At 38.2% G+C, this 13,095-nt stretch overlaps 2 protein-coding genes across 4 annotated transcripts in view; one reads left to right on the top strand and one right to left on the bottom strand.

The window, feature by feature from the left end:
- Nucleotides 1-236: 236 nt before the first annotated feature.
- atl1 (atlastin GTPase 1) lies at nucleotides 237-11,667 on the bottom strand. Its single transcript, XM_082154487.1, has 14 exons — nucleotides 11,479-11,667; nucleotides 9,366-9,616; nucleotides 9,145-9,279; nucleotides 7,698-7,802; nucleotides 7,531-7,581; nucleotides 7,039-7,095; nucleotides 6,814-6,906; nucleotides 6,595-6,733; nucleotides 5,060-5,187; nucleotides 4,093-4,149; nucleotides 3,900-3,971; nucleotides 3,388-3,819; nucleotides 862-876; nucleotides 237-742 (listed from the first exon to the last, which is right to left on the bottom strand). Exons 1-14 carry the CDS (start codon nucleotides 11,510-11,512, stop codon nucleotides 632-634), a joined length of 1,680 nt encoding a protein of 559 aa, XP_082010613.1. The 5' UTR covers nucleotides 11,513-11,667; the 3' UTR covers nucleotides 237-631.
- Nucleotides 11,668-12,827: 1,160 nt separating this feature from the next.
- Nucleotides 12,828-13,095, top strand: part of map4k5 (mitogen-activated protein kinase kinase kinase kinase 5) — a 34,888-nt gene continuing 34,620 nt past the window's right edge. For 2 of the 3 annotated variants that reach the window (XM_082154445.1, XM_082154443.1), the window contains exon 1: nucleotides 12,828-12,991. The gene's annotated coding sequence lies outside the window, so the exon portion shown is untranslated. The remainder of the gene's footprint in view (nucleotides 12,992-13,095) is intronic. The other variant, XM_082154444.1, reaches the window with a different exon arrangement.

Here is a 13,095-nt window from a genome sequence, read left to right as displayed (position 1 = left end):
ATTAGCTGAACACATTTTATCCTAATATGAGCTAACAAAACAATTTATTATACTATAAATGTCAGATTTTCTTGGTGATTTAATGTTATTGAAACAAGCTTGGTAATTTGTATTGTCCCATAGAGGTAGGCTTTTTTAAAGGTTTGATGTCTTTGAAAATGGTTAAGATTGCCCTAAATATGATGGGATGGAAGATCACTGCATCACGTTATTTGGCCCATGATAATGACTACAACTTGTGTTTTTAAACATGTAGTACTTTATTCCCTTATAAATAGCACTGAACTCAACGTACGACATCCATTACAAAATAAGAACAGACTCCTTTCATGTGAGTGTCAGAGAGAGAAACAGTATTTACAGTGAGAAGATGGTAAAATGGTGATTCAGAACTAATACCGTGAGTTTCGACTGCAGGCGCAAATGGTACAGTCAGACTGAATCTTTTGAGTCTCGTCGTCGTCTGACTGTGGGCCTGAGCTGTAGGTGGAGGATGTTGCAGTGTAGGTGATGGTGACGATATGTTCCTGTTGTAGCAGTAAAGCATCGAACAGTCCCGTGCCTCTTTCTCTCTCTGACTGTACGCTCCACTGTCACTGTCCACAGTGCATCTGCGTGAAACCGTGTGGGGTCAGTTTTGTTTCTTGTCCTGCTCAGGCGGTTGACCAGTCTGGTGTCCAGGGAAGGCGTGGTTATACAACTGCCTGTGGTTTGCTGCTACACTGTACAGCTTATACAGAGCCTGAGCGAGAAGGACAGGAAGATACAGCATGTCAATGTGAGATGTCTCTATCTGTTTGTATGATGTTGTGGGATTGTGATTATGTAAGTAGACAGATAAGTGTGTGCAGGTACAGTTACCTCATTTGTGCTTCCCTGAAACAAAGAGATGAGGAAAGCAGTTAACAAACTTTAGTTTAAAATAAAAATGTGACCTTATACAAATAAAATCATGAAATGATGACAGAATATTCAAAATTCTGTGAGAAATAATAAAAAAAGATTTTTGTTATAAAATGTGTATGTATGTATATATATATATATATATATACGTACATATATAAAATATATTTAATCAAATAAAATATATTATTTTATTTTATTATATACATTACCATTCAAAAATGTGTGATCAGTAAGATTTTTTTTTAAAGAAATCAATACTTTTATTCAGCAAGGATGCATTGAAATTGATTTAAAAAAGCGACAGTAAATACATTTGTTTAAAAGAGACTTAAAGAATTCTGAAAAAGGTTTCACAATTTCAAAAAATATTAAGCAACTGTTTTCAACATTAATAATGATCAGAAATGTTTCTTGAGCAGCAAATCTAGCCTGGTTAAAACCAGACCATTCTCAGTAGTAACTGAGTTATGGTCTGGCAAAGCTTCATTAATAACTCATTTCCAAAGGGGCGTCACCAACAGACGTCGCTCAAATGCCTCTGGGCACAATTGGATAGACCTAAAACCAATCAGAGCGATCGTCATCGTGTAAAGCCATATGCTGTGTCCCAATTCGCCTAAGTTACACTACGCCATAAAAGTATGTACTCTTTTTGTGAAGAAAATGTGAAGAAATGAGTAGCAAAAAAGTAGGCAAGCTTTGGGACATACTACTACGTCATCTTTATCGGACGGATCTGTCACGTGCATCCTGTCACGTAAACTGCCCTGTCAATCATCTTGTCACAGTTAAAATCCTCTATTAAATCTAATTTAATTTCCTACCGTTTCGGAGAGAAATGTAGCAGCACGTTCATCTGCCAGTGGGTCTTTCATGGAGACTGTCCTCATGTGTTTGCAATTTGAATATAATAATGCATTTAGAAGTTGAACGGACGTCGCTCAAGTGCCTCTGGGCGCAATTGGATAGAACTAAAACCAATCAGAGCGATCGTCATTGTGTAAATCCCGCCCCAACGTTTCTGATTGGTGCCTCGATTTGGACGGATTAGAAATGGGCTTGAATGGGCTCTTTGCCAGACTACTTGCAGAGCAAATCTAAATTTGCCGGAAGTTGTCTGGGTTTTCCCAGGCTACAGCAAATCAGCATATTAGAATGATTTCTGAAGGATCACGTGACACTGAAGACTGGAGTAATGATGCTGAAAATTCAGCTTTGCATCACAGGTATAAATTACATTTTAAAATATATTCAAATAGAAAACAGTTATTTTAAATAGTACTAATATTTCACAATATCACAGTTTGTACTAGCCTGGGTTTCCCCATGATGCCTTGAACGCAGCGCGATTTTATTCACGCTGCTAGGCAGCCTGGATACCATGGACCAGATATTCCCCTCAGCGAGGGGACCAATCACAGAACGGGGAGGGAGCAGCAAGACGATGGCGACGTCTATGCGACACACCGAAGCAGTTTGTTTATATCTATGGATCCAACATGGCAGCAGACGCGAAGTTACCTTTCGATGCAGCCTTAGATAGTGTTCTAAGTAGTTTAGTCTTCTTCAGCCATCGTCTTCTTCCTCGTCGAATTTCTGTCGCTCTACATACGTCATCTGGTATAATTGAAACGATTGGCTATGAGCTACGTACAGGCGCATTTGATAGACATTCGTAGCGCCCAATAAACGGCTCTGGGCATTCGTAAACCACGCCTCAAATACGAGAAAAGGAACATGTGGTTCCCAGACCACGTCTCAATGAGAAAGAGGTCTGACGTTAGCCAGGCTAAGTTTGTACTGTATTTCTGTTCAAATAAATGCAGCCTTGGTGAACATAAGAGATATGTGAAAAAAATCTTACTGACCCAAAACTGAATGGTGTACATTCAATATTTATATAGATAAACTCTATCTAAATACATAAAACTGCATACAAATTAGGGGTAAATTATACTGTACAATTTTAAACTGCATGCATGGTATATTGGTATCATATTGGCTGTTGGCTGTAGATTTCTTTTTAATTGATCATTATAGTCTATATGCATTTTTTTTTTTTTGTTAAAGGCACACTATGCAAGATTTGTACCTTAATATAACAGCTTCGAAATCATTTCGATGGTAAAAGAACTTGTAGTAGGGCGAATCATCCAGATAGCAAAGCGGCGCCAAGTTTGAGAGGTGGCGCCCGACAAATCTCGCGAGAATCGCAACATGCTTTACGGCACGACGTCACATACATCAACAACATATGAAGCAGCGTCTATGGAAGACACTAGCACGCATTTCAGACGTGAATCATGGCAGAGTCGACGAAGAAAGCTCAGTCGGAAGAGTGCAGAGACGGCTCTGCGTGAGTGGTATTTATCGACAGTAATGCTAAATACAAGTACAACTCTAGGGGTCGCTGTTTGAGACAAACAGATACTGCATAGTATGCCTTTAAGTATTTATTTCCTCTTAAAGATTGTGTTGTACCTGATCCCACAGCGCTCCGGCCACCTGGTCAATGACTGCGCCCAGTTCTCTGTATTCTCCTGAGTAGCGGATGTACGCCCAGGTGCACAGAGTGATGAGCGCGAAGCCCAGCACCATGTTGCAGACGCTTGCGATGACGTCCACGCCCACGAACCCCGTGATCCCTGCGGCCACGTACATCACAAAGATCACCACGAACAGCGTCGCGGGTGTGCGTGCCGCGTGGAAGATGTTCTTGGAGTCGTTGTGTTTGATGTACTGCACGAACAACTCGTCGATCTCCGTCTCCAGCTGCAGCAGGTACCGCCGGCTGAACTCCTCCCCGCCCATTTTCTTCACACTGCGAAACAACGCCAGCGACTCCTCGCGGATGTCCAAGTGACGTGCCTGGAGCTCACTCGGGGCGAGGAAAGGCCGATCTCCTCCGCTCACCTGGGGGCGTAAGACACACGATGAAGATGAGTCGCACTGATATCATGGGACAAGAAACCAGCTGTCAATATCACACTTACCACCTCCATCTTCCTGTTGTATAGATCTTTAGCTGCAGCCACTGCGGCCAGATTATTGGCTTCTGCTGTGGCCTGTGCACACAAACACAGCCTAACACTGTCATACTGCAGGATGATAATAGCTCTCGGGTGAATTCACTGCATGTAAGGCTTTGGGAGGGGAATGTTCGTGCTGAAGGTTAAGAGGTTGTACCTGTAACATGGATTTTGGATGTGGCAGCTCCTCTCCCTGGTAAATCTTGATATATGCCTGAAATCATAAACAGCTGCTCAGTTCACTCTAAGAATTCCAAAAATCTAGTTATACTGTAACAATTATATTACAAACTCCATACAAATTAGGGATATATTGGTGCCTTATTGGTTATAGATTTTCTTTTTAATTTACTGATATAATTTGATATTGAGTATTTAATCTAACACTCGTAGATGTAATTCCAATTTTGAAATGAATATCCATTTTTATTGTACTGTATTATAATGTTGTGATGACTTAATTCCCTTGTAGCATTTCAAGATTGTAACAAAAATTTTAGTTTTTTTTTTTTTTTTTTTTTTTTACAAAATAGTATAATGTTGTGTATTATATAAAGACAACCGTTTGGGGTACAAAAACAGTACAAATTTGAAATATTATTGCAATTTAAAATATCTGTTTTCTATTTCATTATATTTTAAAATGTAATTTATTCCTGTGATCAAAAGCTGTATTTTCAGCATCAGTGTCACATGATCCTTCAGAAATCATTCTAATATGCTGATTTGCAGCTCAAGAAACACTTCTCATTTTAATCAATCTTTAAAAACAGTTGTGCCGCTTGATATATATTGTGGAAACTGATACATTCTTTCAGGATTCTTTGATAAATCTAACATTTACTTGAAATAGATTTTTTTTGTAACAACGTAAAAGTCTTTAATGTCACATTTCTATGGAATAAAAGTATATTACTTTTTTTTTAAATGTCCTGACTGACGTGAAGATGTGAAGGTACTGTACATATATTTAATATAGAATTTTAATATTGGCCACTATGTAAGAAAAGGAATTTAGCGCTTTCTGACTTTTAATATCGTTGAATGCCTAATTAATAATGTCAGTTGGTTCATTTATATATCATTCCTAGTAGTAGTGATTGCACAACTATCAAAACTATCACCTTGAAGTACTCCAGGAGTCCACGACAGGTGATTTTGCTTGCATTTATCTCTTTCACATCCAGGTTTTTGGGGCGTAGTAACCATGGAACAAGCACTTTGAGATTATTGGTAAACTCTTGATCGATCTCTGAAACACATGATTGGAAATAGGTGTTTTTGAACACTGTTTTTGTACTTCATGGCCAGTGCTGGGTAGATCACTTACAAATTGTAGTCCATTTCTGAATTCAAATTACATGATATACATTGTAGTTTGTAAAGTAATCATTACACATTTTAGGTAATATAATCTGATTACTTTTAGATTACTTGACAATAACATATAAAGTTGACCTAGTTTATAACATTGATTTGAATAATATAATCTTGTACCATTTTGAAAAAAAGAGAAAGATTTTTTTCTTTTTAATCAACAACATGAAGTGCATTAAATATTACATTACATCAGGGTTTCCCTAACTAGGGTTTTGGAAGAAGGAACTGTTGGGGGTTCATACATTTATGTAAAGTTAATAATTAGTTTAATCATACAAACAAAAAGTTAAATTATAAGAAATACATTATTTGAGAGTAAAAACAATCAAAACACTAACTAAAAAAAAGTGTGACCTCTCAATTTTCCATGTAATTATAGTCACCTGACTAGTGGCCGGTCTGTGTGTGCAATTCCATAAAACTTTTGAGAAAGGAAAAGATAAAAGATAAAAAAGAAGAATTAGGGAGAATCAATGAATTCTGAATAATTTACTGCCATTTTGTGAATATTAAGTGATCAATAAAAAGGAACTGTATTCTGATTTTAAAAATTAATATAATATAATTACAAGTATTTCATTTTTGGAATCTGATGCACGGCCCGAGTGAACGCTCCACTCATTTACCGCTCACGCTCACCAGTAAGTCGCTTAAATCCCGCTCTGACAATATTTTTTTTGCGTACTATACGTCTTTCTGTTTGTATAGAATTTCTTCTAAATATCTCAATTAAAGTATGCCTACAGATAACAGTTATGAGATTTGTGGCTTTAAAGCAATATAATATAAAGTGGTGTAAATAAACATGACGTGACTAGATAATGCCAAATTGCAAAGCTCGTAATTGAAAAGCGAAAGCGCTCAGCACATATTTATGGCGGCTTCGGGATGTTCATTAACAGTATATCGCTGCAGTGCAAAGATATTTGAAACTTCTATTTACCCCTAAGCAAAGAAAGAAACAGAACTTCGCTGTGAGTATATCATAAAATGAATCTTTGCTAACTCCACACTCCCTTTCAATTTCTTCTCCTTCTTAATTCTTAACTTTGATGTTTACTGTGCATTTATAAATATAAGGTTCGGCACTTCATTAAAACAATATTTGAACTCCATAACCAACATATCACAAGGAGCGAGCGGCCCTGATCAGAATCTGAAATACTACTGTTCCGCTCTGCACACATGCTCTGATAATCAGTTACCACCCAGCACTGTTCATAGTATAAAGATGCCAACATATCTTACACATGTTTGAGCTCTGCATCTATAGACTTACCCCTCAATCTGCCATCAAAGTGTGGGTTTGTGGCCACCTTGAGTCCCGGGTGTGGCATGAGGAAGCAGGAGATGTTGGTGAAGCAGGAATGAATGTGTTTCCTTACGTTCTGCAGCTCCTCATGTTGATTCTCTGAGATCTACACATAAACGCACATAAGTGGTGGTTCTGTTGGAATTGTTTCAGAATATTCATGTTAACCTTTCCATAAATATTTGCCTTTAATCTTTTCTCCAGGAATTTCATCCCTCCTTCCTGTCCGTAGGGAAACTCGTATGGAAAGCTCCAGTCCCGCACCAGAAAGATCATTGACTTGTGAAATAACGCAAACCAGATGATTAGTGACGTTTATTTCTACCGGTATCAGGAAAGTACATTTTATAAGGAACATTCTCTGTTTCAGAATCATCAGCACTAAAAGAGGCTGTCAGCAGAAGCAAATACCTGAAATGGTTTGAGGAATGTTTCTTCCATGGCCAGTCTGCCGTATTCAGTGAAAAGCTACAGGTCAGCAAAAACAAAAGCACACGTTAATTAAAAGCGTACTCAAAAGTGTAAAAAAAAATTTTTTTTTATTATTTATACATGGTTTTCTGTTTCAAATTACAAAAATGTCTGCACTCGTGACTCAAATGTCCTTTTTAGGATGTTTGTTCAGTTCATACCAGCGTTTTTTTCTGTTTATATGCAAAAAATGATGGCTTACAAGCTTGTCTGGTTTATCTCATTTCAAGCATAGCACCCAGCAATAGTCATTAATATTGTATTGATGAATTTTTTATTTTGTTAATTACTTTTATGAGATTTTATCTACTTGTAAATGCACAGCAATTAGTACATTGTGTTTTATAGAGCTTTGCAAATACGTTTTGAATTAAATTTATTATGGTCTAAAAGTCTGATAACTAATGGGTGGCAAAATGAGTCTCTCTATACCTGCAGATGCTGAAGATCATCTTCCTGAACATTCTGAGATATGTTATACACCTACAAAGAAAGAAAATGACAATCCAGCTGAGCTGCATTAAGAATATGGTAAACAGGAAGGTTTAAAGTCACAGTTTTTTAGGAGGGTGTTTTGTGTAATGCTGTTTGTGTACAACCTGCATAGAGCTGATCATAGTGCTGAGGGCAAATACAGTAGCTGAGTCACGGAGAGTGGACTGGCTGTCGAAGGTCCCCTGTGTGTCCATTAGCAGCACTGCCACCTACAGGCAACAGGACATAATACATCCCTCCCATATTAACCACATACTAAAGGTCCTCATGAAATTTCCTCCCATGTTTACACAGATTAAACTCAAGTCATGACATTGATACTCAATGTACTCAGTGTATACTACACTACTGTTCAAAACTTTTGGGGTCAGAAAGTTTTGGAAATAGAAAAAAGAAAATAATACTTTTATTCAGCAAGGATGCATTTAATAGATCAAGAAGCGGTTTCCCGGACAGGGTTTAAATTAATCTTAATCTAGAATAATTAATGATGGGTTTAAAAAATGGCTTTCTGAAACAGATTAAGTACAGTTTACTAACACCTGGAGTCCTAAACTAAAATAAGATTAATTAAGACCAAATGTGCTTATCTGATTTAGCACAACTGAGGTTGCCTATAAAACTTTGAATGAACCACACAATCTTAAAATTTGGTCCTGGGCTGAATCCGAAATCGTCCCCTATACCCTCAAATAGGGTGTTATTTGAGGGGACAGACATTTGTAGTGGTGTCTGAACCATAGCGGATGTTACTGAGTGCACTCATTAAATCCTACATTGCACTGCAATTACGAGCGTACAGCCAATGTACGCTCAACAGCTGTCCAAATTCGCTCACTCCTTTTCATTCACTCCTTCAAGTGAACAGTATTAGTGGACTAACTAAGGGAATAGTGAATGAGGGTTTAAGGGGCGATTTCGGATTCAGCCCAGGAGTAGCTCTAGTCTTCTTCCATGAAATCAGCCAATTAAACTCTGGACTAGACTAAGTCTAAGACTATTTAAAACCATGACAGGTTTAATAATCTGGTTTACAGAGCCCTTTTAGACTAGGACTAGGCTTAAGCTCTCTCCGGGAAACCGCCCCCAAAAGTGACAGTAAAGACATTTATAATCTTACAAAAGATTTCTATTTTTTTCTATTGAACTTTCTTTTCATGGAAGAATCCTGAAACCTGTTTCACGGTTTCCACAAAAAATATGAAGCTGCACAACTGTTTTCAACATTGATAATAATAGGAAATGTTCTTGAGCAGCAAATCAGCACATTAGAATTATTACTGAAGGATCATGTGACACTGAAGACTGGAGTAATGATGCTGGAAATTCAGCTCTGATCACAGGAATCAATTACATTTTAAAATATATTCAAATAGACAACAGTTATTTTAAACTGTAATAATATTTCAAATTATTACTGTTTTTACTGATCAAATAAATGCAGCCTTGGTGAGCATAAGAGACTCAAAAACATGAGAAAATCTTACCGACCCCAAAACCTCTGTACGGCAGCGTAAGCAGGTGTTAAAGGTAGGTTAAAGGGAGTCTTACCTTGCTGCCATCTGGTTTGTCCACCAGGAAGACCTCACTCCAGATCTGAATCCCAGTGGTCTCCCGCTCTGACCCTCCTCTCCATGAGAATCCTGTCAGCGGCTCCTCAGGGTCCCCCAGCCACTGATCACTGGCCTAAACACACACACACACACATCGCATTTGAGACTAGTCTGAGAGCATGTTTTTACACTTTAAAGACGAGTTACAGGCAATCCGACCTGGCTGTACATGTAACGCAGCATGAAGTCCATGAGGAAGGATTTGCCCTTGCGAAACGCTCCTGCCACAGAGATGGCCACCACCTCTCGGTCTCTGAGCTCTTCAGCCAGCAGGATCTTACTGAGCGCCGCCTCGTCCAGCTCAAACGAGTGGTCATCCTTCACCACCAACACCTGCACTGGACGGGCCCGTCCGTCTGTCTCCTCCTCCTCTGAGCTCCAGTCATACACGTTCTTATCTCCTAAAGACCCTGAACAAAGACACATTTAAATATGTTACTCCTGCAACTGCAGTGACTGTCATAGTGCTAACCATAGACGTAATATCATCCAGCGCTGTAAGCAAACCGCAGCTGATAGAGACGCCATGTACTGTTGATGATCTTAAAGCTGCTGCTTTGCTCTCTATAGATCATAACGTTTGGGTTGCACCGATGACACAACTATGATGGAGAATTTCAATATCAGATGATGAAAAAAAGTGACACTGTGTTTGTTAGTTGATGGGAGCAGTAGATTGCATTGTGTGCCGTGTTATTAATATATATTTAAATTTTAATATATTTGTCATTTTTATTAGTTTTATTAGTTTGTCTTACTATTTAGGTTTAATTCATTTTTATTTCTGTTTTAATTTGTATTTATTTAGTCATTTTAGTGCTTCAAATTAGGCTTATTTCAGTTAGCTACAAAATAAACTTTTCTAATTTACGCTCAGTTCAAGTTTTTCATCTAATATTTATATTTTGTTGTAAGTTGTGTGTATGTGAGAGAACAACATTAATGAATCAAGTGAATTAATGAAGCAAGTGAATTAATGAAGCATTAATGCCATGTTATGCTTAAGATAATCATCTGTTTGAAACCACCAAATTAGGACTAAATTCAAATCAGAGATGAGTGTTCACAGCACAAATGTTACGGGAAAACATTTTAGAGACAAAGACTCTCTTTTCTTAATCTAGCATTCTCCTGGGAGAAATGGTGGAGTCACGGTTTAGCAAGGCTTAATGCAGCTGACAATCCTAATGGAGGTTTACTGATGATCTTGACCTCTGACATCAAGGCAAATGTGATATGGTTCATTATCAGTTTAGAAGTCCATCTCTTTTACTTCTCAGACTTCGTGATGTACAAACAACTGTTAATGTGTTTTTAAGCATCATATGTGAACCAGTAAAACACCAGGTTGCTCTGGGGGATCTGCCTGTCTCATTGATGCATTAGTAAACCATTTCTTAAATGCAACTGAACATTAATGGATATTGACAGGGGAATGAGAACATGTCTACATATTTTCAGCCAGGGCTAAAAGGATAGTAGTGGGTCAGATTCAAATTATAAGGATGTGATGAGTCTGTTCACAACATTACATTTACACTTTTGCCATTGGTTGGTACCAGAATTTCACCAATGCTGTCCCAACACTGTAAATTATTTATATTCAAATTGCCTTGTAGAGCCCTCTCTCTCTCATTATCTCTCTCTCTCTCGCTCTCTATCTTGTCATATTCACCTGTTCAGGCCTGTATAGAGCAGTAAGCATCACACGGCAACCGTATACATTATATAAACCAGCATCTCCATACAGGCCTGTAGCAGATGTACAGAGCTCTGCTTATTTGGGTCACTGGCTTCACTTCACACACAGTCAAAGGACTTCTGATTTTAACCACTGCAATGAAGAAAAACTATGACGCGTGATCTAATAAATGCACAAGGATGCATTCCAGAAATAAAGCATATTATATTGACCGGAATGTGTAGGAAATAAATAGGTTGGTGCATCGCAAACGACCAAGAATTTGCGATGCCATTGACTTTACAGTACTGCAAATGTCACACTGCTTTTGTACAGCAGTAAAATAGCTGTCAACACAAACACACACGAACTGATACAGGGCGGAACAGGGCTGTGGTCCGGACCAAATCAGCTGATTTGGACAGGGAGGAAAATCATTCCGTTTTTGTCTGTGTATATTTATGTGTGTTCTTTAACATATAGACAGTGTATCTATGTAACAGCATCCTCATAATTTACAGAATCACACATTAACCCGTCTCATAGGGTGTCTCGCGTCTAGATGGTTTATTGTATTAAAGATGGACTCACCCCAGCTGTCTCTGTCCTTTTTGTCTCGTGCCATGTCGCACTGGGTGTTTTGTTCAGTATTCGGGTCGGGTCTTGTCGGTTCGGTTCTAAACAGCAATCATGAGACGAATGCGATGCTGGAAATCAGTGATGGAGGCTCATTCTCATCTGAACCCAATATGCAGCGCCCCATTTGACCGCCTAGTGGCGCTGTAGTACGGTCGGTGGTAAACATCTATATGAAATCATAACTTAACTGTAAAGGGCGGGGCTTAGAGGCTCTGGCTTTGTCTCTATTTGGTCATACGGTTGGTCTAAATAATAGTTCTCATATTTGTATTGTATTATTTAAATTGCCTGTTTTTGTTGTTCTCATTGTCACGATTAAGATTATTATCCAGACCACTGCTGAAGTCAATCGCGTGGTAGGCTACGTGTTACTTTTCACAGCGCTGGAGTGTCAGACATCAATACCTAGAATAATAGATTTAAAAACATGTGCTTTTTAAGCATACAAATGTCTCTAAAACAACAACTGAGATTGTTATGTGGCTTAATGAAAAATTCGGCTAACTGCGTCGTTAAGCGTCAAGAATGATTCTGTCAGGCAATGTTTTCGGAGTGTGTTTTGTTAAACATTCGTATAACATTGCTTTTCTATTTATTTAATATACTCTATTGTTTATTTGCTGTACCCGCTGTACCGGTGAATTTGCAAATAACTCGTTTAATAAAACGTTTATGAAAATGCATGCGGTTGCGTTACGTTCGCCGAAAAGGTCTAACGTTATTATAATAATCGTTAGAAATAGTAACATTCGTAAACTTCTACATATGTGTGGCTCAGTAATGTTATTTCCGTCAGATGGCGCTAGGTGAACACTGTAGGAGAGGAGAGGAGAGGAGAGGAGAGGAGAGGAGAGGAGAGGGCCATAACTCGTCTTTTACCGAATGAGTTTTGTCAAGTTCAGTTTTATGCACTGTCTATAATACATAAGCAATAGACACTTAGGCTAACAATTTAAAACACAATGATTATGAAAATATAATCTTACACATCTTACATATGAAGACACTAAAATAAATAACAGTTAATACTATACATCCTTGTCCCACCATTATTTATTTTGCAGTATAACTGACAGTACCTTGTCACTGTCAGTACAATGGTTCCATTATTTCTAGTGCAAATAATGCACAGTGAAACTGCTACTGGGAATTAAAGTGGAATAGATATCGTGTAATGCTTAACATTGTGCTTGCTTTTAAACAGTATGTAATGTTTGTTTTGTCTTTGTGGGACAGTGTGTATCCGTGTGTCTGTGCGTGATTTTGAGTGCGTGTGTGTGTGTGTGTGTGAGTGTGAGAGAGAGAGAGAGAGAGAGAGAGGGGTCTGATCTGGCTCAGTTGAAGTTTGCGCTTCTCTCTGTTCCTGTTTGGATGTTTTCTTCGACGCAAAATGAACTTCGTCATTTAGGAAAACCTCTATATCTTCAGTTCAGAGTTCAGAGGACACAGATTAATCGCACAAATGGTAAAGTTTGAATCAAAGTTTCTAAATTTAAGTGATTTATTTCGTGTTGTAGTTTGACGCTGTTTATAGCATTAGCATTAGCTTCGGCAGAACTTTACTGTCAC

Source organism: Leuciscus leuciscus, assembly GCF_965113295.1.
Source record: "Leuciscus leuciscus genome assembly, chromosome: 22".
NCBI classification, from domain to species: domain Eukaryota; kingdom Metazoa; phylum Chordata; class Actinopteri; order Cypriniformes; family Leuciscidae; genus Leuciscus; species Leuciscus leuciscus.
This window is presented reverse-complemented; position numbering and strand designations above follow the sequence as displayed.